This window comes from Vombatus ursinus, unplaced genomic scaffold, assembly GCF_900497805.2.
Source record: "Vombatus ursinus unplaced genomic scaffold, bare-nosed wombat genome assembly UNPS02014794.1, whole genome shotgun sequence".
NCBI classification, from domain to species: Eukaryota; Metazoa; Chordata; class Mammalia; order Diprotodontia; family Vombatidae; genus Vombatus; species Vombatus ursinus.
Window position 1 is genome coordinate 21,088,153 of NW_020954572.1, and position 24,366 is coordinate 21,112,518.

The 24,366-nt window shown below is 37.4% G+C and overlaps 1 protein-coding gene across 2 annotated transcripts in view; it reads left to right on the plus strand.

Annotated features, from left to right (window-relative positions):
• Nucleotides 1-24,366, plus strand: part of INO80 (INO80 complex subunit) — a 99,932-nt gene that overhangs the window by 15,465 nt on the left and 60,101 nt on the right. For both annotated transcript variants that reach the window (XM_027869915.1, XM_027869914.1), the window contains exons 7-17: nt 1,489-1,703; nt 3,260-3,313; nt 6,923-7,126; nt 12,576-12,771; nt 13,163-13,230; nt 14,685-14,894; nt 15,433-15,513; nt 16,480-16,575; nt 20,517-20,576; nt 21,049-21,191; nt 24,227-24,311. In XM_027869915.1, the coding sequence (XP_027725716.1) occupies nt 1,489-1,703; nt 3,260-3,313; nt 6,923-7,126; nt 12,576-12,771; nt 13,163-13,230; nt 14,685-14,894; nt 15,433-15,513; nt 16,480-16,575; nt 20,517-20,576; nt 21,049-21,191; nt 24,227-24,311 (1,412 nt within the window). The remainder of the gene's footprint in view (nt 1-1,488; nt 1,704-3,259; nt 3,314-6,922; nt 7,127-12,575; nt 12,772-13,162; nt 13,231-14,684; nt 14,895-15,432; nt 15,514-16,479; nt 16,576-20,516; nt 20,577-21,048; nt 21,192-24,226; nt 24,312-24,366) is intronic.

Genomic DNA, 24,366 nt, shown 5'->3' on the forward strand with positions numbered 1-24,366 from the left:
AAGAATGCAAAGAAATAACGAAAAGACTTAAATGCAGTGATGGAAATCAAGGTCAGAGAATTAACATTACACTAGTTGTATGTGTTTATATAATTTAAGTCAAATTGTAAATAGTTCAGATCCATTTAATTTAGGGAAGAAGCTTTATATTCTGTTATTTTATATGTTGAATTGTTAAATTTCTTGTTGTAGAGTCCCACTCTAGTCCTCACTTGTCCTAGAACGGAGATCTCTCTAGACTCTAAGGCTGTGTCCAACAAAGCACAAGATCCTCCAGTGACTTCTCCTGACAAACTCAGTGCCTTTCTTCCAAGGGCCATTATGCCCCAAGGGAAGACTGGTCCTAGTGAGTGACTGCATCCTCCACCCATAAAACACATCCACAGGCTTGCAGCAGTTGTGATACATGTTAGTGGAAGGTGGATGAAGTCATATACCCTTGAAGTATTAAAATGAGAGTTTCCATGCTTCCAGCTATATAAGAAAATACCAAAAATGGAAAGAAAGAAAAAAGTTGGTTGCAAGTGAGCAACTATTTTACTTTGAGGGCAATAATACTTGGTAGAAGTGGGCAGCGTCCAGAACATTTAGCCCATTGCTGATAGCAGTTAGTTCACTTCTTATTAGCATTCCCTACCTTTTGTTGTACTTTTATACTTTGGAAATGTTGAAATTGGGTGGTGAGAGGAAGAAGTTGATTATTCACAGAAGTCTGCCGAGTGAAGAGAAGTGTAGGAGTATGTTATGGTTGCTGTTCTCTGAGATGATTTACAATAGATCACCTTCTGACGATTCTCATTGGGAGTGTTGCAGTTGTGTGTTTGCCAGGAAACGTGGTTTCCTTTCTTAATTGAGCTCTTAGCAGCTGGAAATCTGGAAGGAAACAGGAAGAGAACTATCTATGTGAAGCAGATTTCATTTCACTAAAAGTCTGAACTCCAGTTATGAAGGCTATTTTCAGACATCTTCCCCTCTTTAAGCTTTTCCACATCCCTCTTGTTTATCTCCTTGTTTTTCCTCATCCTTTTCCATTACCCACACTTTTGTTTCTAACCTTAAGTGTTTCTACTGAAGTTTTGTTTTATTACCAGTCAGATCTTTTTTTCCTTCTTATGTCTGTCAATTCCTGTTATTTACCTGATGTTCCCACCAGGTTGGAATAAATCCTCTTTCCTGAAGACTGTCATTTGAAACTAACATCCCTCAAGCTTCTTTTTTTAGTATGCATCTTTAATAATTCCTAGTTCTCTAGCATGTAGTCTGTATTTTTTCTCACTTAAGCAGAGGGCAGATGAATTTTTATTTTCCAGTTTACTAAGTTGTTCCTCTTGGAATGACCATGAGTTTGAGTATGAACATAAATATTAGTCAGAGTTGGAAAAAACCTTGAAACCTCCTTGAGATGGAAAAGTAATGCTTTGAATCTCACCTGTGTATAATTGGGAGAGAAATAAACCATAACCATGTGACAATGTGTCCCTTTTATAGCAAAGTTGAAAAAAGTGAAGAAAAAGAGACGGCGAGATGAAGAACTTTCTTCTGAGGAATCTCCACGGCGCCACCATCACCAGACCAAAGTCTTTGCCAAGTTCTCCCATGACGCTCCTCTCCCTGGCTCTAAGAAGAAGCACTTGTCCATCGAGCAACTTAATGCCCGTCGACGGAAAGTGTGGCTTAGCATTGTGAAAAAGGAGCTACCAAAGGTGAGTGGTCCCAACGTCCTGCACATGAGGTGAGGAGACAAATGAGGGGATGTCAAGTCAGTGTGGGTACAGCAGAAAGAAGCACGAAATTCATGCTTCCTCACAAGGGAGCAGAAATTTTGCTTTTTGAATTAAGTATGGAAGGATTACCAGCTCTTCCTTCTAGGTTTGGATCTAAAGAGATTCAGTATTTACTCTCATGTGTTGTTCCCTTTTCTGTAATGGGAGGGAGACCTCACTGAGGAAGACCTATGCAGTATGTTGACTATATGTAGACACCTCAGGGGAAAAATAGAGATTTGACAACATCTTGACACTTAGTAATAATATCAAAGGAATAGGGAGAAGGCAGGTGGTGGTTTTTGTAGAGTACTTGAAAATATCTTGATGGTCTTAAATAATAACAAATCAGGATAGAAGAGTATTAAAAATAAAACAATGATGCTGAGTGATCTTTTGAAACTTTGTTGTGCAGCCTTTTCAGCTTGAGAGAGGGGCAATATAACATTTTGAGAAGGAGCAATTGCCATTTTAAAAGAAGCCAAACCGGGGCAGCTAAGTGGCACAGTGGATAGACTGCCGGCCTTAGAGTTAGGAGAACCTGAGTTCAAATTTGGCCTCAGACACTTGACACTTACTAGTTGTGTGACCCTGGGCAAGCCACTTAACCATGACTGCCTCACCCCCCCCCCCCCAAAAAAGCCAAACATTTCTTAACAAATAGAAGGTGAGAATAGCCCTTAGAGACTCTAGGTTGGATTCTGTTCTGGCATTTCTGGGTATAGGGGGACAGCTGAACAGTGACTTATGTATGCCATTCAACCATGCTCTTTTCCTTTTGTTCTTCCATACCATATGCATACTCTATATGAAATCTAACCTTATTGTGAGACTGGTAAGATTTCTCGACTGAGAGGGAATGTTTGTGGTAAAATGGCCTACAACAGGAGATGAGGCCTAGAAATTCTGGGACAAGCACAAGGTAGGAAAAGGCCAAGCCACGTTACTGGCTCATCATCATCATACTGGCTCTGCATCTCAAATTTTAGACGTGGTAATTGAAGCTAGATGATGGCAGGCACAAACTAGAAACCCGGGGCAGCACAGGATGAATACTTCTAGCAGATTTCTCCCCACCTGTCCCTTATAAAGTGAGCTTGAAGAGAATGTATTTTGATCAAGATTAGAAAAAAGGCACAAATAGGACTTGAGGATAAAGGGAGGAGAAATCAATCTGTTTTTTTTTCTTTCCTTTTTCAGATTCTGCATATACTATAACTTAGATTCCTTCCACAAATATACCAAAGACTTTATAAAAAAGCTAAAATTCTGGCCTTTCTCTCTTGGTGGTAGCTTAAGGCTTACCCACAGCTTCAGGTGTGATGCTAAAATTGCAGCTTTGTATCAGTTTTAACAAGTAGTCTTTCCCTGGGGATTAGCTGCTTCACTTTCTGTTTTGCAGGATATTTTTAAAATTGAATATTAATTTCATTGCCAGACTATATCATCTGGAAAGAAGTTGATCCTAAGTGATGTGTTCTTCATTTAATTTTTAGGCCAACAAGCAGAAAGCTTCAGCCCGTAACCTATTTCTCACCAATAGCCGAAAGGTAAGCTCGACATTTTATCCTTTTGGGATGTTTTATGTTATGATTAAAATCTGAAGAAGATCCTCTTGATCTTTTTTCTCAGTGCACTGGTCTATTGTCTTCTTTTTGCTGATTAAATTAATCAGCAAACTCAGGAGAGTTTCCCTTCTATCCAAATCCTGTTTTAAAAAGAATTTGTCTTCTATTTGGTAAATAAGTTTTTCTCGAAATTTTGATTTGTGGGACAACTTTTAGCCTCTTTAGTTAAAGCCTTGGCCCTAGTACAAGGATCAGCAGCCCTTTTGGGCTCTTTTTAGCATTATTCAGAGCACTTCTCTGCAAAAGGGAGATTAAGAGATTCAATTCAGATCAGCAAACATTTCTTTAATGTTTTAAGATTAGTATTTGAAAGAACCAAGTTGCATCAATTGATGGAGTACATTTTTTATTCTCCATGAGGCAAAGAAAATAGGATGAAAATTTTTATTTCTAAGCAAAATTATAATAATTTTTGCATTAATTGACTCACTTGGTCCTTCTGATGTTAAAAATAAAAAAGTTTATGATCATTGTTCTCTATCCTTGCATACCTGGTATGGCTTGAGTCAGTACTATTTTCCCCTTGTAGTGACGTAACTTAGTCATATAGTAGCGTTCCAGTGTTATGCCTCAGTTCAGTGGTAGTATCCCTAATTCTGATTTGACTTTCCTCCTTCTCTTTCCCCAATCTCATCTCATATGGATAACCACTTCAATTTTATGTTGTTCTTTCCTCTAGAAACCTTTGCCTTTTGACCTATTGCTGCTTGTCCCTTGCCAAATCTCACCTCTGGATTATTTCCATCATCCACTATCTTAACTTGTACTCACCTGCTGGATGGAGCTGCCAGAAGTCAGAATCATGCAAACTAGATACATTACAAATTCATGTTATCTGATTTCACCGAGACCCTCACATCTACCAGGCCCACTTCTCCCCACCCCAACTCCAATTCTCTAAAGCTGAGGCCTTCTTAGTTTACTGAGAAAATTAAGATCACTTGTGGTAAGCTCTCTTCTTCTACCCTTTTCTTCATCTAAAAACCCCTTGACAACATCCTACATGGTCTCCTTGTTTCCCCTAGTCTCTGGTAATGAAGTGGCCCTTCTTTTTGCCACAGCAGACCCCTTTCCGGGAGCCCTTCATTCCCATCTTCTCCTGTCTTCTTCTGTCGTCTCCAACAGACAGCTCCCCCAGTCAACCTTTCTCTTGCTTTTCTATTTGTGTCCCTAGTTTATACGTGGTTTATGCATTCTTCGGCATATATGAAGCACAAATTTTTAACTCATTCGTTTTTTCTAATCTTCAATCTCCATCTACTTATCTGTCTCCCTCTTTCTTTTTTTAATTAATTAATTTATTTTTAGCTTTCAACATTCACTTCCACAAGATTTTGAGTTCCAAATTTTCTCCCCATCTTGTCCCTCCCCCCACCCCATATGGCATGCATTCTGAATGCCCCTTCTCCTAATCTGCCCTCCCTTGTGTCTCTACCCCCCCTTCCAAATTTTCTCCCTTCCTCCCTCCCCACCCACCCTCATTGAGAAGGCAAACAACTTGATACAGATTATACATGTGTAGTCATGCGAAACACTTCCACTGTTGTCATGTTGTAAAAAACTAAGTATATTTCCCTTAATTATGTCCTGTCCCCCATTTATTCTGTTCTCTCTTTTGACCCTGTCCTGTTTCCCTCTTTCTTAAAAAACCTCCACTAGATACTCTCAAATTATCATCCTCCTTGCTTCCTCCCTTTCGCAACAACATTTCTAGAAAAAGCTCTACTTCCTATTCTTTTCTTTTTTTTTTTTTTTCATCCAACCAAAGACAAGGTTTATTCTTTCACTCAACCGTTTTCACACTGGCTTCCAACCCTGTCACTCAATAGAAACTATTCTCTCTAAACTTAACAATGACCTCTTAATTAATAAATCTCACTTCTCCTTTTCTTTCTTGTCCCCTCCTTTACATTTGTCCCTATTGACCACCTTTCTTGATGTCTTCTCTCTGGGTTTTCATGACGCTACTATCCTAATTGTTTTCCTCCTTGTCTGTTGCACCTTCCATTCCCTCCAATCAGGGTTTCCTTCCTGCTCTGAAGGTCTGTTACCTTCTCACTCTCCTCATTCTCAGAATATGCTAGGGCTATAGGGAAGGGATGTGGTGGTAAGGAGGGTCAACCACCTGAGAGACCAGTTTTGACATAGTGGCACTTACTGAAAGCTGTGGCTCGGGTAGGGAGGTGGGAGTGGGAACCAAGGCCCCAGTGATCCTGTTCTCTTCTCTCTCCTAATCAGCTCCCAGAGATTTAATTATCTCTCTGTAGAAGAATCACCCATTTACCTGTTCAGCCCCAGTCTCTTCTTTGAGCTTTACCACTACTTTCACACCAGCTGCCTATTGAACATTTCAAACTGGATGTCCTGAAGACATTTAAAACAGATTTTAGTATCTTTCCCCAAAACTCTGCTCTTCCAAACTTCCAGTTTCTCTGGAAGGGCACCACCATTCTTCCATTCTCCCATGTTCATAAGCTGTAGACATGATCCTTAATTACTCATTCTGCCTCACCCTGCATATCCATTTAATTGCCAAATCTTTTTGTTGTTGTTGCTTTTTGTTGAGGCAATCAGGGTTAAGCAACTTGCACAGGATCAAGTATCTGAGGTCGGATTTGCACTCAGGTCCTCTGACTCTTAAGGCCAGAGCTCTATCCATTGCACCACATAGTGCCCTTTAATTGTCGAATCTTACTGTTACTATCTCTATAAACCCAACCCTTTTTCACTCTTCATACGTGCCACCTTAATTCAGGTATTTTAATTTGTCCCTTACCTCGACAGTAGCCTCCTAATTGGTCTCCCTACTATTAAGTCTCTTTCTACTCTATTCCATCCTATATACTGCTGTTAAAGTGATTATCTCTCTCTTCTAAACTGCCTTGTATGTAACTACCTTGTACTTATTCTCTATATACTTTCCATTGTTTTATCCTTAGTGCTTGTATCTCCAGGCCTAACACCTAACAACCAGGTTTGGAATGGGTAGGTGATTAATAAGTGCATGTGAATGGATCGATTGATTGATATGGCTCTCTATATTCTTTATATACCATTTTCCTTTTCTATATTTCCTCTCTTGGATTGACTGCTGTGCTTCATGTTGTACACTTTCTATTGAGTGCTTATATTCTATTTCATTTGTAGACCCCAACCCCCCAGTAGCAAGATGTTAGCCATAATATACCATTGTTACATCCCCTCAGTGCTTATCAGTAAAAGGTCTACTACATCTCTAAGAAGTACATTTATTACGTTACTTAGACAAGTCATTCTTTATAAGTACACAAGTGAACTTCTATCTACTTCAGTCCTAAAACATCATAGTCCCTTTTGGTTGCTTATTTTTTAAGTATTACAGAATGTCTCGTCTGATAATAGAGTAATCCAAATTGAATATACTAATATTTAAGTGAGGTTATACATAATGAATATGGATAGAAGGGTTGTGTTTGATGTTTAGGATCCAGGAAGAACTGACGTGTAGTATTTGGTTTTCCCCCCTATTTTGATTGTTTCTATGTTTTGCAGCTTGCCCACCAATGTATGAGGGAAGTACGGCGTGCTGCCATCCAAGCTCAGAAGAACTGTAAGGAGACCCTACCCCGAGCTCGCCGTCTCACAAAGGAAATGCTTCTGTACTGGAAGAAGTATGAAAAGGTGGAGAAAGAGCACCGTAAACGTGCTGAGAAGGAAGCCCTGGAGCAGCGTAAGCTGGATGAAGAGATGAGGGAGGTAGGATGAAGGCACAAGAATTAATAAGCTCTCTTTGTAGTACCCAGGTCAAGACTGATCATATTTATTTCATTGGTTCTAAATTGAACTTGCCATATTGTCAAATTTTCCTTTGTAAGAAGCATGACTGTTCTTTAGATCTTGGTAGTTGTGATTATTGGAATATGCTACAAGACAAAGTCCAGTTAGATGTTTTTGTGCTTTAGTTAGTCTCCTCATTCTAACCTTCATGTTTCCTTTACCACCACCTTCATGTTCACAACCTAGATATGGGTTGGCTTGATTCAAGTGTTACAGTGCTGTCAACTATTATTTGGATCTTCTAGACAGGCAGAGTGCCAGCTTAAACTAGCCTGGGACCAGACCAGGTCAGGTGCCTTTTGTTCCATGGTTGTGTTATTAAAGCTGTAGGCTCCACAGTTACTGAGCCTAAAGACAGCAGGACTGGTTGGGGTCTACACGTGGTGCTATGTTTGCACACATAGCAGAATAGGAAGCAGAAGCATGGACGTAGCTAGTAAACAAGAAGGCTGGATGATAAAGGATACAGGGAGAGAAAGAACAGGATGGACAGAGAAAAGATGAACAGAGAAATTTGAGACATGCTCTGCAAAAAAATAGAGAGAGGGAGAGGGAGGCGGATGGTGAAGCAAAGTTGAACAGACTGTTGATCAGAATGAACGACTGACCAGACCCCAGGGTAAATTCCCTGTCATGAAGGTGTGCTGCCTGCAGGTGGGTAAGTTTCAGCTGCATGTCTCTGCCACCAAGAGGTGCTAGCACTGTGGGGCAGTGGCAGGGTCAACATGGATGAAGAACAAAGTAGGACCTGAAAGTTCAGACACTGATAGCTTCATCTGGTTGTTCCAGAACAAATGTTATCCCATCAAGAATAGAGTGGATCAGTCCACAGTGAAAGAGATGAATCCAGACAAGAGCTGCATCCACATAGGTGAGAGCAAAGCGTTTACATAGAGGTATCTCCTTTCAGCTGGAATTTGAAAAGATCAAAGGCTTACCAGAAGGTTTTAGTAATCCCAAAATAGGGTCTAATTACTCTACCTGAATAATAGAGAGAAAATGGTGCAGGACTATAAGGAGGACAATACTATTTTCACTTTCCCAAACACTGATTAAACATGCAGGATTATTTATTTGTCCGAGACCTGCTCTAGGAAGACAGGAATATGAGCCAATGGCGATATAATTGTCAGTGCTTCCCTCAGTGCCATTTTGGAGGTTAAGAAATATGTAGAAGCTGGGAAACTACTGCCCACAAGCTGGTTTTAAAACACTGGCTCTTAGGTGGTAGTTTTCCAGTCCCAGAGTAGAAGGAAAGCATCTTAACATAAACTACCAGGAAAATTTAATTGAGGTTTGGCTGGACAAACAGGAACTTGTACAAACCTGGAAAGACAAACGATTTCCTATGTCATTCCAACCATGGGGTCACCAGATGTGGCCATGAGCAGTCCAATTGCGTATGCTGCTGCCTGGATGGGTAAAACTCTTTAGCATAACGAACATCCAAATATCTTTGGCATTGGAAACTGTACCAATCTTTCCATATCAAAGACAAATGCAACAGTAGCTCCCCAGTCTGTAGTACTCAACAAAACAACTCTCCTATTAACAAAATATGAAAAACCTATCAACAGGTATGATGGCTGTACATCCTATCCACTTACACCAAGGTGATTCTTGTTGAGTTTTACTATATGTCTCAGCCTCTAGAAACCTTTCCTTTTGATCAGGGCAAAGAACAGCTCTCTATGTCCCTTATGAAAGTTGACATGTGATACATTTTCTCTATTGGAATAGGATACTAAAGGGATACTGGCATGTTGGAGGATGTGGGGGTGAAATAGCAGAATAGCAGAAGTGTATGGTTTTGGTCAAAGGTTAGGCTCTCCTATTAACATTGCTAGATGCTGAGACACCTTTTGTTCACCATAGTGCCTGTGCCTCTCTCTTTGTCCATTAACATCCTTTTGAATATGCACGTAGATTTAGGCAACCCTTTTCAGAGCTCCCAGGGAATCTGCCTTGAGTCTGAGGTGAGCACCTAGCTTTCATTTGTCACAGTTGCTGCCCTTTGGAACTTCAAGAGATATTTTAAATTTAGCAGTGCAGCTTCAAAGCCTTGAGACAGTTTTGAGTGTGACGTAAGTCTGTCAAGTGTCCTTGCATTTGCATTGAAAATTGGTAGGCATAGCATTTATCTTTGATTTAAGTGTTTTTTTCCCCTGAAGTTTAAAAGTAGACATTTATTATTCTTAATGAATTTATGATTACTTACTTAAGGGGTATGCTTTCTTGATGAAGGTGAAGGAAGATGTTATTTTTATATGCTTTTGTTCTGAAAAGTCCATCTCACCTGAGCACTTTAGTATTGCATCAGTGGGCATCCTATAATAAACAAAGATTTTCTCCAATTCTGATGTTCAAATTTGGATTCCAATCTTATTTTCTTTTCTGTTCATCTTTCTATGTCCTCCAATTTGTGTAAGTCTTACTTCAAGAGTAATTTTATTTACTAAGCTGGTCTTGATTGTTCTGAGTGAGTTCATAGGCAGTTTGAATATAGGTTTTCCAGGCTAAACATTTTTTACAGACACTGTTTTGAAATTTTTTTAGGTATTGCTGGAGCCTCTCAGCTTCAGGGAGAATCCTGGGGATATTCTGTGTCTTTGAGAGAGCTTTTATCCTCAGGGCTTGTCATTGAGACTCAGAAGAATTCAGAATTCTTAGCTATTTGATATAGCTTTTGGTAGCACATCTCTTTTGTTTATCATAAAAATTACTATGGGGGCAGCTAGGTGACACAGTGGATAGAGCTGCAGCCTTGGAGTCAGGAGGACCAGAGTTCAAATCTGGCCTCAGACACATGATACTCACTAGCTGTGTGACCCTGGGCAAGTCACTACCCTGATTGCCTCAAAAAAAAAAATATGAAAAATTACTATGATCAGGACTATTTAGAATTGAATATTACAGGTAAAGTGCCTTAGTGGGGAGAATGACAGAGTTCAATTCCAGTAGATGTGGCTTTAAATTCTGGCTGTCACACTTAACTAGTTTTGTGACTAATTCCTCATACTTTGAGCAATTCCCTAGCACTTTTCTACTAGGTCAGTCGAGGTCATGAACTTGGTAGAGTGAGTTGCTACTCTTAAATTCTTCTTGTTGGCAAAATTATAGATTCTTTGCTTAAAAGACATTGGATGAAACACATGTCAACCATCTGTCTTGATACCTGTGATGTAGACTTTGGTTTATTTTTATATTTATTTGTAATAATTACTTTTGAGTGCATAGTGCTAACACATTTGCCTGAGACCTAGGCTTGGCTGTATCACTTATAAATTTTATGTCCTTAGGCATTTTACCTTCTGGGGTCCCAGTTTCCTCATTTGTAAAATGGGTATATTTAATGAGATAATCTCTTGGAAAGTGCTTTAATAGTCAAATTGGGTGATGGGTGCAGGGGTCATTGTTTTTGTGTTTTTTTTATTTATAATAATAATAATATTAATAAGTATCACAAGCAAACAGTGACATAAGCATTTCAGACAGAAGCCTCATTGAAGAAAAGGCCTTGTGTTAAGAAAGTAAATATGGGCTTCCTTAAGACTTGTGAATGAAGGTAATTCTTACTTTCATAACTCTAGAGTTTATAAAACAGAATTGTGGATTTCAACAAACATTTTGTTTGTTTTTTTTTATTAATTTATTTTGATTTATCAATAATCACTTCCATATGTTTTTGAGTTTAAAATTTTTCTCCCTCTTCCTCCCCACCATCCTCCCAAGACGGCGCACAATCTGATATAGAGTATACATTTACATTCATGTTAAACATATTTTCACATTAGTGATGTTGTAAATAAAAATTAAAACCAATAGGAGGAACCATCAGAAAGAGGAAACAAAACTCAACAGAAGAAAAAAAAATAGCAGTTCAACTTCCATAGTTCTTTCTTTGGATATGGATAGCATTTTCCATCACAAGGCCTTTGGAGATGTCTTAGATCCTTGTATTGCCGGGAAGGGTCAAGTTTATCAATAGTAGTCATCACACAATGTGGCTGTTATTGTGTGCAACGTTCTCTTGGTTCTGCTCACTTCACTCAGCATCGGACCATACAAGTCTTTCCAGGTTTTTCTGAAGTCAGCCTGTTCATCATTTCTTATAGCACAATAGTATTCCATTACATTCATATACCACAACTTGCTCAACCATTCCCCAAGTAATAGGCATCCTCTCAATTTCCAGTACTTTGCCACCACAAAAAGAGCTGCTATAAATATTTTTGTATGTGTGGGTCCTTTTCCCATTTGTATGATCTCTTAGGGATATAGCCCTGGGAGTGCTATTGCTGGGTCAAAGGGTATGCACATTTTTATAGCCCTTTGGGCATAGTTCCAAATTGCTCTCCAAAATGGTTGGATCATTTCACAACTCCACCAACAATGCATTAGTGTTCCAATTTTCCCACATCTTCTTCAGCATTTTATCATTTTCCTGTTTTGTCATGTTGGCCATTCTGATAGGTGTGATGTGGTACCTCAGAGTTTTGATTTGCATTTCTCTAATCAATAGTGATTTAAAGCATTTTTTCATATGACTATAGATGGCTTTAATTTCTTCATCTGAGAACTGCCTGTTTATATCCTTTGACCATCTATCAATTGGGGAATGGCTTGTATTCTTATCAATTTGACTTATTTAGATCTGACTTTATTTGCGTGAAAAGTGTTTTGTAATTGTATTCATAGAGTTCCTGGGTTTGTTTCGAGAGGTATACTCCCAAATATTTTATAATGTCTACAGTAAGTTTAAATGGAATTTCTCTTTCTATCTCTTGCTGTTGGGCTTTGTTGGTGATATATAGAAATGCCAATGATTTATGTGGGTTTCTTTTATAACTTGCAATTCTGCTAAAGGTGTTTATTATTTCAAGTAGTTTTTTATTTGATTCTCTAAGTATAACATCATGTCATCTGCAAAGAATGATAGCTTTGTTTCTTCTTTGCCTATTTTAATACCTTCAATTTCTTTTTCTTCTCTTATTGCCAACGCTGACGTTTCCAGTATGTTATTGAGTAACAGTGGTGATAATGGACATACTTGTTTCACCCCCAATTTTATTGGAAATGCTTCTGGCTTGTCCCCATTACCTATTGTGCTTGCTGAAGGTTTTAGATAGATGCTATTGATTATTTTAAGGAAGACTCCATTTATACCTATGCTCTCTAGTTCAGCAAACATTTTGGCACATAAGTTTGACCTGATTTAAAGGTACATCATGAAAAATTAGATGATCTAAGCTTTGATATTTTCTTGCTACTAGTTTTGAAATATTCAAGTACAAACCAAGGTAAGTATCTCTCTCTCTCTCTCTTTGTTTTTTTGGTTTTAAAATTGTGTTTTTTTTTTTTTATCTAGGCTAAAAGGCAACAACGTAAATTGAACTTCCTCATCACCCAGACAGAGTTGTATGCCCACTTTATGAGTCGCAAACGGGATATGGGACATGATGGAATCCAGGAAGAGATCTTGCGAAAACTGGAGGACAGTTCCACACAGAGACAAATCGATATTGGTGGAGGGGTTGTAGTTAACATCACCCAAGAGGATTATGGTGAGACACCTGAGCTGAGAACCATAGGAAGATTCAATAATAACCTAGTGTATTATAAAAATAGTACAAGATTAGGAGTCACTAGACCTGGATATCAGGCCTGCAACTAATTATGTGGCCTTAGTTAAGTGACTTAAACTCTTTAGTCATCCTTTTCCAATAAGGGCATTGAGGTCTATTATTATATTATTATATTGAGATCTGTAAATTCCAATTGAGTTTCTCTAGGAGGTCTTCCAGTTGTAATTTTTTATGAAGTTACTACACTGCCTAACAGGGATTGCATATATTAGAAGCACCAGGGCATGGTGAGGATTATGTGTTTATATGACTGTGTCTTTTGAAGATGACCTACTTTTTAAAATGTTGTGTGGATTTTTACTTTTTTTAGATAGCAACTACTACAAAGCCCAAGCCCTGAAAAATGCTGAAGATGCTTACCAGATTCACCAAGCTCGGGTGAGTCTTAGAGGTTTAAAAAAATCCCCCCAAAAAACCTTTTAACTAAGGATCTGTTGATCACATTTTCTGTGAAAGGTTCTAAATATCCCCTTTCTCATGTGTCAGTCAAGTTCACTGTTTACCTTTGGAAAATTAAGAAAGTAGGACAATAAGGAAAAAAGTAATTCCATGGTCAAGATATGAGGGTGTCCTTATTGAATTTAGTCCTGTTTTCCCAGGTTTTTTTTTTTTTTTTTTTTGTCCCACTGTTTTAATGTAGAAAGCAGTTCACTATGGTTCAGTGCGTTAGTACTGAAGGTCCTTGAGCTTGGATAGGGGAAAAAATTCTTTATGTGCACTCATCACTAATTTAAATTTAACCTTTTCTTCCATTACTAATTTTTTTATTAAAATTGTCTAAAAAGAAGGCTTCAATAGACTGTCAAAAGGTCCATGACACAAAAAATTTAAGAACTCTTGCATTAGAGTAGATTTGGTCGTCAGGAGAGCTTTATGGTGATAGTTTCTCTGTTGTTTGATACTCAGTGGATTACTCTTTACTCAATACAAAGAATTTTAACTTATTAGACAGCATTCTAGTTTGTATGATGGTTAGTGACATAATGTCTACAAAATTTCTTTGGAAATACTGAAGTTGAAGTGAGAGAAATATAGATTTAGGCAACCCTTTTCAGAGCTACCAGGGAGCTTCTTTAAAACACTACACTGGAGCCCTTTTCTTACTGTTCTTGATTATCATAGGATATTATTATAAGTGAAATGGTATTTTGATGAGGACTTCCTGGTTTTTAGGTAATGAACTTCTCCTGTGTGGCAACTAAATTTTTTTTTTTTTTTTTTGGTGAGGCAGTTGAGGATTAAGTGACTTGCCCAGGGTCACACAGCTAGTAAATGTCAAGTGTCTGCTCTGAGATCAGATATGAACTCAGGTCCTCCTGACTCCAGGGCCAGTGCTTTATCCACTGTGCCACCTAGCTGCCACTAAATACTACCCTGCTTCCTAATTATACTTTTTTTGGAGGAGGCAACTAAGATTTAAGTCACAGGTCCTTAACTTTTATTTCATGGAACCTTTGGCAAATCAGGCCTATGGACCCCATCTCAGAATAATGTTTTTAAATGATAAAAACATTTAATGATAAACATTTAAATGATAAAATACATAGGATTACAGATGAAACCAGTGATACTGAAATGCAGTTATCAAGATATTTTTAAAAGTAAGTTCATGGACTCCCCCCAAGTTAAGAATCTTTCATTTAGATGCTGTGCTGTTTTACCAAATTAAGTATGACAAATAATGTTGAGGTGGTGATTCGATTTATATAGGATTTTAAAAAGGTATTTCCATTATGGTTGTCTCTCTTACTTAGTACAAGGTGTCGAGTACTGTTATTGTTTAGGGACTTTTGCTAGCATCTTACCTATTTTTAATTTTTTTTATTTTCCAGACAAGGTCATTTGATGAAGATGCAAAAGAGAGCCGGGCAGCAGCCCTACGGGCTGCAAACAAATCAGGCACTGGATTTGGGGAGAGTTATAGCCTGGCAAACCCATCAATCCGAGCTGGGGAGGATATTCCACAGCCCACAATTTTTAATGGCAAATTAAAAGGCTATCAGCTGAAAGGCATGAATTGGTTGGCCAATCTGTATGAGCAGGTGAATTTAAGAGCTGTGGCACCCTTTGTACCTGCTTTCTTAAAGTCAGTCATTGACCCAGGTGATTGAGAAGTGAGCACAAGGAAATATTTTAGATTTAAATCCTTTTACAAACAGTTTCTTTTCGTTTTGCAAAAAACAGTGTCAGCCAGCTAACGTCTTAAAATGATATCTGACTTCTTTATGAAAAATGAATCACATAGTGCTGTATTCTACTTGAGAAATTTATTTGAGATCTATTTATGTTTCAGTTTGAGTGGGCATAGTAAACACAACTATATGCTCATTTGCTCACATTAGATAAATGATCAAAGATTCTGGTGAATATACTAGGTCTCTTTTGTACTATTTATTGTTTAGTTCTAGCTGTATAACTACAGTGCTAGAGATAGTTATTCCTATACACATTCCCATGGGACATTGTTCCTAGTCTCTTGTCTAAGTTAACTTTTGTAGTATCTTAAATATTGGTCTAGACTGTCTAGGGAAGTAGTGACTCTGTATTGGGTTTTTTTGTTGTTGTTGTTTGTTTTTTCAGGGCATTAATGGAATCCTGGCTGATGAGATGGGTCTTGGTAAAACAGTACAAAGCATTGCCCTCTTAGCACATCTGGCTGAAGTAGGTGACCTCAGTTTCTTTATTTCATGTTACTTTTTTCCACCTGCTGTATGCACCCATCCACCTGGACTCATACCCTTGACCTTGAACATGTACTATGCTCTCAATCTTGTGTCTCTGTTCACACTCTTGTTCCCTGTGCCTGAATTTCTACCCATCCTGTATTTTTCAGTAAAATTTGATACATTTTATTTTGACAAAATTATACACTTCCCAATTAATATCCAAATAAGATCCCTCCTAACAAAGTATATTCCTTGAAAACAGTTTTTCAGCTGTTAATAGAAGAGTCCTTTAACTTGGATTGTATTGTAGTAACTTTTTGACTATTGCATTAACCAATTTTATTGTTTCTCAGTCTTGTGAATAATTATATATACAAACAACTTTATGTTGTTCTAATAATGAGATATGCAGTTCTTCTGGTTTTACTTTCTTTGGCTTTCATTGCTTCATGCAAGATCTCATATTTCTGACTTCTTCATATTTGTCATCCTGACAGTAAAATAATGTTCTGCCACATTGAAATTTATAACAAAATGGCTTTTGAGATTTCTTAATCATAAGATCTTAGAAAAAAATCAAAGGTGCTAACAGGGTCCTAAAGTCAATCTGTTCTCATTGCATTGTATTTGAGCTGATTGGCATTGTAGCAAAGTACTGCATTATGTTAACTATGTTATTCCTGCCAGTTGATAAAGGCTGAAGTAGATTTTGTTGCAAGGCCATATTAGAGAAAATAATGTCACGATTTATAATCTAAGGCGCAAAAACAAATAATTACTTTTGGAGCAGCATTGTGTTCTTAAAAGGAATCCTGTTAGTGCTGGGATGGGAGACATCTTTTGTTAAAACCTATGCTTGCTACGGTGGAGCTACTCTTATCATAATTCTTTATTAAATGGTTTAAGTAATTGTAAGAATTGTAAGAATACAGTCGACTGAACCAGTTTTTTGTTGTTGCAGAGAGAGAACATTTGGGGACCTTTCTTAATCATTTCCCCTGCTTCTACACTCAATAACTGGCATCAAGAGTTTTCAAGATTTGTTCCTAGATTTAAGGTAACAAATACATTTTTTGGTGGATTCTAAAGAACCTGCTCATTTTCTGTAGTTAATTATATCACATGACTGACTGACTTAATTACTAATATTAGGGTGTAGTTTGGAGTTTTTTTCTCCCTGTTCTTTTTGTTTCCAAAACACTGTATATTCATTAATGGAATTGCTTTTGACCTCAAAGAGAAGGGCATGAATATTTTCTCCATGAATAGGACACTTATGAATTAAGCTCAGGGATTAAGTTGAGGGAATTGTTTGAAGACATATAGACCATTCCATTCCGCTGGGGAGAGGCAGCACACAAAAGGGAACTGAAAAGGTAGCTGGTGTTTGCTGATGCCAATCTGAGGAGCCCTGGCTACACTGGTTTAGAACTGAGCGTGAGTACTTCACCAAGGTCCTGCCCCGAGCAGAGGTCAAAAAGTATTCTGAGGAGTCAGGAGCTATGGAATAAATGCATATTCTACATTTCCAAACTCAGATCTTTAGAGTAAGAAGATTTGTGTGAACTGGGCTGATGCAGAGTAAGCAGAACTAGGAGAATGATTTACATGACTGGGGTGAGGTAAAGGAAAATAACACTGCACAATTTCAAAACTAATCAATTCAGGTACCCATCCTGACCTCAAAAGGACTTGCGGAGAAGTACACTTCTCCTCTCTTGGCAGAGAGAGGTGGTGGATCCTAGGGATAAAATAAGGCAATTTGACATGACCACATAATGATTTGTTTTTCCTAAATGTACTTTTTTGTTACAAGGAGAGATTCTGTTGTAGTAGGTAAAGGGAGTCATTAGGAAGTGGCAATGATATACCAAAAAAATGGCATTAAGAAAATAAGAAAAAAGTTATTGTTTATATTAGTAAATGCAATTACGAAAATATCAGTAAACATTTATGCATCTGCCTTCTTTTCCAGCTCTATGAAAATCTTTAAGAAATATGCACACAACTAGGGCACCCTTAATGAAGGCATGAAAAATGAACTGGCATGCTTCTGCAACTTAGATTTCACAACAGACCAGATCTTTAATCTTTATAGTTACGTTATTTACTGAAAGGTATAGAGGTGGGGTGGGGTGGGGTGGGGAACCTGCAGCCTCAAGGCCACATGTAGCCCTCTAGGTCCTCAAGTGCTGCCCTTTGACTGAATCCAAACTTCGCAGAACAAATCCTTAATAATAATAATCTTTCACAGAACAAATAAATCCTTAAGGGGGATTTGTTATAGGGAATACAAAATTCCTCTCTATTTTTTTGTTGAAAACTTTATAAAAACTCATTTGATTCAGTAGTGAAAAAATAGCTGCCTTTAACATCTATATTTCATTAGTATATCTCCCATTCATTATTAAAATGTTTTAAGATTCCTTGAAATACATAGCAACAGTGGTAACTGTATGATATATAAAACACAGAGACATATGCATACCAAATTGTTTGATACTATGCCAAGATAAACCTAGGAAGAATATGAATGCAATTACAAAACACTTTTCACACAACTAAAATCAGACCTAAATAATTGGAAAAATATCAATTGCTCATGGGTAGGCTGAGCTAATATAATTAAAATGACAATCCTACCTACATTAATTTACTTATTCAGTGCCATACCAGTCAAATTACCCAAAAAAAATATTTTATAGAGCTAGAAAAAACAACAAAATTCATCTGGAAGAACAAAAGTTCAAGAATATTAAGAGAATTAATGGGGAAAAAAAATTCAAAGGAAGGTGGCGTAGCCTTACCAGATCTGAATCTATATTATAAAGTGACAATCATCAAATTGTTTGATACTACCATGGAGGATATGTAAAGAGAATAATTCCCTATGGATATTCAGGTCTTCCAGATGCTGCTGTCACATTGTGCTGGTTATGTACTGGTATGGCCCATTGTAAAGCCTCTTAAACATGATCCATATTCACACAAAAAGAGTTTCACCTATCCAAGCACAGAGAAAAAACCAAGGGAATGATGAATATTTATTATCTAAACTATGACAAGTAGTTGGTTAAATGGCCCATAGAGCTAGTCCATCAGTATTTAAACAGATACTTTAGATGGACAATGAGCTGGATGGACCCAGAATTGACTGGGAACAAGAGAAGGGGCTGAATAAATGTTGAGAAGTTGCCTTATCATCCCAAGCTTTTCTCTAAAATAAAGGGAAATTTGTTTTCCCTAAAACAAATGTTCTACCATTGATAGTATATGGCTATGAATCATGAAATAATATAACCTCTGAATAATTCAATTTTTAGATCATTCAAAGGGCATTGGCTGGAGAGATAGGTGGTGGGCATAAATAGGTAGCAGCATATTAACCAATGAAGAAGTATATGTAAGAAGCAATGTAATGTATTGTCAAAGAAATGTACAACCAGAAAAAAGAAGTGGTCTATTCACGTAGTAAGATCATGCAATAATCAGTGGAATCCCATTTACTCTGTTGTTTTCAGCACAGCCTCAAAAATCCTTAAGGGCTCTCACACATTTGGTGGACCCCCTGTAGACTATTTACAGGAGAGACTGGACAAAGTACACAAGCTGAAGCCAACATAAATGAATGCTAAGACATTTATTAAGTGCTTTCTATGTTCCAGACACTGTGATAAACAGTAGGGATACAAATAGAAGGAAGCAAGATAGTCCCAGGCCTTCAAAGTACTTATATTCTAATGAAAGAAGACCGCACATAAAGGAGAGCTAGAAGATAGAGCAGAACAGGGCCTTGGGTCTTGGACACAGCAACATGATTTGGGAATGTCCAGGAAGTGACATGGAAGTCTGATCCTGGGCAACATAATTCAAAAGCACAGCTCTTAGACCCCAGGGTGATTCTGCTATCAGAATTCACAATTCCCTCTAAGGGAGGGAGATAGGGATAGTGGCCTGAGTACAAGCAACATGGTTTGGAAATAGCTAGGAAGTGACCTGACATTCATGCGTTGCACTTGGCTGAATTGTATGTGTAACCACATCATTGAGGTCATAGCTTCTTTGAATTATGTCAAGGAAAGGAAACGTAGCTAGGATTTCCCAGGAGCCATCTTTCTATTTGTTCTTACTTTTGAACTTCAAAGCTAAGAGTCCTTTCATTTTCTAGAAAACTTTGGTTTGTATAGGTAGATTTCATTTATTTATTTATTTTTGGCGAGGTGTAGTGGAGTGTGAAATACAAATTATATAATTATATAAATTCCATAACATATTAGCTACAAATGATACAGATGTTAATGATGCTTTTGTTAGAATTTCAGCCCCTAGAATGCAGAACCTTTTTATTTATTTATTTTATATGACACTCGGCGTATTATAAATAGTAAGTGCTATATAAATCTTTTAAAAATATCTACTATAGGGCAGCTAGGTGATGCAGTGGATAGAGCATGGGCCCTGGAGTCAGGAGGACCTGAGTTCAAATGCAGTCTCAGACTTATAACACTCACTAGCTGTGTGACCCTGGGCAAGTCACTTAACCTAAATTGCCTCACCAAAAAAAAAAAAAAAAAAAATGCTATGCTACTCAAGAGCTTTCAGTTATTCCTCTACTGTCCAGTAGATGGGAGTGTTATACCATATAAGTTTAGTAGTATTCTTGACATAGTTTTGGGTCTCCACCTCTTTATTGACCTAAATGACTTAGGAATGAAAATGTCTTACATTTTGTGTTCAGATTTCTCTAGCTTGTCTGCTTAAGCTTTTTTTTGTTGTTTATCAAAGACAAAATAGTCCTTGTTAGTCCTTACAGAAGAATATGCTTAGATGTGGACTCTGCACATAAAAGTGATCATCTGAATTAGAATTTAAAAGCACTGGATTTATGGAGTGGTTTACATTCATCCTATTAGTTTATTCCATATTCTAAAGAAGCACATACCAGTAACCATGGCTATAATGTTACTGGAAAAAATAATCTCATTAATGATGTTGCAGGTGCTGCCATATTGGGGTAATCCTCATGATAGAAAAGTCATCAGGAAATTCTGGAGTCAGGTAACAATCATCTTACTCGTGCTATGCATGCATTAGCTCCAATGTACATTCAGAGAATTACATATAATGTTTAAAATCTAAATGTACAATTTTAAGCATTTAACAAAAAGTTTTACTTTTGTCCCTTTTCTTCCATGCTTTTCATCTTGGAGGGATTAACCAGGGTTGGCACAGTAGTAGTTTGAATAGGATTAAGCAGAAGCTTTCTTTTTTGTTAGATGAGTTGAATACTTCAATTTCTAGCTATAGTGATGACTGCTTTTAAAGCAATTAAATCTCATTTCTTTTATTCCATGTTGTCCTGTTTATAATGGGAGAGCTGGGCTCCTCGAAAAACCCTTTCCCCTCTACATCTGTACAGCTTTTAAAAAGTTCTTCACTAACTTTGTTACCTTGAAGACAATTCAGCCCCAAACACATTGTCTTATGGATTGTAAGATGTCTCCTTATCCTTTCCCTTTTGTGTTTACAGAAGACACTGTACACTCAGGATGCTCCTTTCCACGTGGTGATCACCAGCTACCAGCTGGTGGTTCAGGACGTGAAGTACTTCCAGCGGGTGAAGTGGCAGTACATGGTATTAGATGAGGCCCAAGCTCTTAAGAGTAGCTCCAGGTAACACAAGGGGTAGAAACTTGGCCTTTGTGGTGAGGTGCTTATATTCGGACAAAAAAAAACCAAACAAACAGATCTGAGAACTTTCAGAATATGGTGTTTTATGGTCTGTGTGTCAGCCTTGTACCTGCCTAAAGAGTAATTGTATTTAGCATGGTACTTAGCATGGAACGTGCATACTGATGCTGAATTTTTCATGACTTCTTCCTACCTATTATGTATTTCATAACTGCGTATTTTGACAATCAGTTCTATTTGTTCTTATATAGTAGTGCTCAGGGAGAACTGCTTTCTATACAGGAAATCTCTTTTCTGCGTTATCTTTATGATTGTTTTTTAGACTGCAATTGACAAAAGCACTAGAGTGGGATGAAAAATGTAATCAAAATAAAATCCTATGTTGTGTATATATAAAAAAAAACTTCTATTCTCAGAAGACTGCTTAGGGGTCCAAGAATACCAAATAACACTTAAGTTGTTTTTCTGTTTGTTTTGAAAGAAACTAATGTTTAAGATGCAATATTACCACAGTAGTCAGTTACCTCTAAGGTCCAAAATCAGACAGCAAATAAGGACTTGTATTAATAGCAGGTCACACGTCCCTATTATATATCATAAGTGTCACTTTTTATAATTAATTCTTATAAAAATTGTAGCATTTTCTTGAGTATTCTGGGTTTACTTAACATTTTTATGTTTAATAAAGCTTCTTGAATCAATTGAAAAGGTAATTTGCCTTTTCAGAGGATTATCATATTGATATTTCCCTTTGGAAAAATAAGTTAGTAAATGGAAATACCACAGTGTAGAACTGTGTAGCTGAAAGGTTCCCCAACAATAGAAGATGAAACTTTTTTCACCCTCAAGGCAGAGATGTAGAGGTCTAAAATGATTGGGTGTTGTTAGCATTGTCAGATATAGTTGGTATATTGGCTATTTTTACTTAAATGCCTTTTTTTGTCATGAGAAACAATTTAGTCTGGGAATTATAGCAACTGATAGATAAGAGGAACCAATAAAACTTTATTAAAAAGTCATTTAGGGAAGAAAAAGAAGTTACTATTTTGGCCAAAAAGGGTCGTTTATCACCCTACCATTTCATTAATTGTGTCTGCAATTTAGTCAGTTTCAAAAGGCACCCTAAAAATAAACTTAGAACTTCATCTCACACTTTATCAAACTTACTTCTAACCAGTAAGAACTGTTGTAAAAAGCTAGAAGATACTAGAATAATGTTTCATTTGCAGAAATAAGTTTTTAGGGGCACCTAGGCGGTTCAATGAATAGAGGTTGGAGTCAGGAGGACCTGAGTTCAAATCCGGCCTCAGACACTTGACACTTAGTAGCTGTGTGACCCTGGGCAAGTCACTTAACCCCGATTGCCTCACCAAAAAGAAAAAAAAAAGAAAGAAGTTTTTATTAAACAAATAGAAAATGTTCAGGAACAAGGCGATAAATAATTGTTTAGAACATATGGACTAGAGTAGACCTATGATTTCATTGGTATAGATGACTCCCAAGAGAGAAGATGCTCTCTACCAATGCAGGTAGATTTAAGAAAGTTCCATAGAGCACAGGTGTCATAAACATGATCACACTCCCAAATGTGGCCTGAAGCAGATTGAAATGTAATTGGGAAATTTTGAATAACTCTCTTCTTCTTCTTTTTTTTTTTTTTTTTGGTGAGGCAACCAGGGTTAAGTGACTTTTGCCTAGGGTCACACAGCTAAGATACAGTGAGGTCTCTGAGGTCAGATTTGAACTCAGGTCCTCCAAGGCCAGAGCTCTATCCACAGCACCACCTAGCTGCCTCTTGTAATTGGGAAATTTTAACAAAATAAATAAAAATCAACAATACATAGGTTATAGTATGTTTTAAAACTAAAATAATATGTAGCCCACAAGAGTCCCCCCCCGTTTCTATTTGAGTTTGATGCCCCCCTGGAGCACTGAGGAATAAAGTGACTTGCCTGTGGGCATATAATATGTGTCAGAGTTGGGACTTGAGCATTGGTTTTTCTGGCTTTGAGACCAACTCTATCCTCTCTGTGCCATAATTCTCTTGGTTACATAAAAATTAAAAATGTGTTTATAGCAAAAAAATCAAGATCAAAAGAAAAATAACAGACTGGCAAATAATTTACAACAAATATAAAATTTGAAAACTTAGTCAAGGGTAAAACTCTTATCACTAATGAAAAACATTCAAATCATTTGAGTGGTTCTTACAGAGAGAAATAAAAATGTAAATAACTACTTGAAAAAATGTTTACCATCACTCATAAACAAAAACACATTTGAACATTCTTGAGGTTCTACCCATTGAAATTATCAAATTATAACTTTTTTTTTACTCTTTTCCATACACATACGTTGAAGACACTTCAAACCTCAATTTGAAGCCCTACCTGCTACAGACAAGTGAATTCTGGTGCTATCATATTAGATAAGCCTAACAGAAATTCTGTCGCATGGAAGAAACATGCAGAAAAATTCCATTTAACATTCATAAGGAATAATTTTTCTTCCTAGGAAAGACCTGAGTTTTTCCATATTATCCTATGGACCAAGTGTTACGTCAGAACGGTTGGTCCCTTTGTAGTTTTCTTTTGTCAAGCAGTATTTTTATTGACATCTTTTGTTTTTCATCAGCTCATTTCCCTTATATCACTTCGTTGTCCCTCACCCAGACCACCAACCAGCCCTTATAACAAATACAAAAAAAAGAAATTTTGGGGATCGGGAAGGAGTTGAGCTGAACTAACCTATGTGTCGTCCAAGTATGACAATGTATGCTATGTTCCACCTTCCTAGTTCCCCACCTCTGAAAAGAAGGGTGGGGAAAATGCATTTTCAGGACTTTAGAGACAATGCAAAGACCAAAACTGATCAGAAGAGTACATTCACATGCTTTTTTGATGATTCGATACTTGAGTTGAATTGACACACCATGTGAATTTTATTGTGCAGCTTCCAGTGTAGAATTAGAAAATAGACTCTGCACTAACCTGAGTCTGTGACTTTCTTTTTGGCAGCGTTCGGTGGAAGATCCTCTTGCAGTTCCAGTGTCGGAATCGGCTTCTGCTCACAGGGACCCCTATTCAGAACACTATGGCTGAGGTGGGCACCACGCAGGGAAGAGAAATGTCTGCGTTCATCAATGTAGCATCCAGAC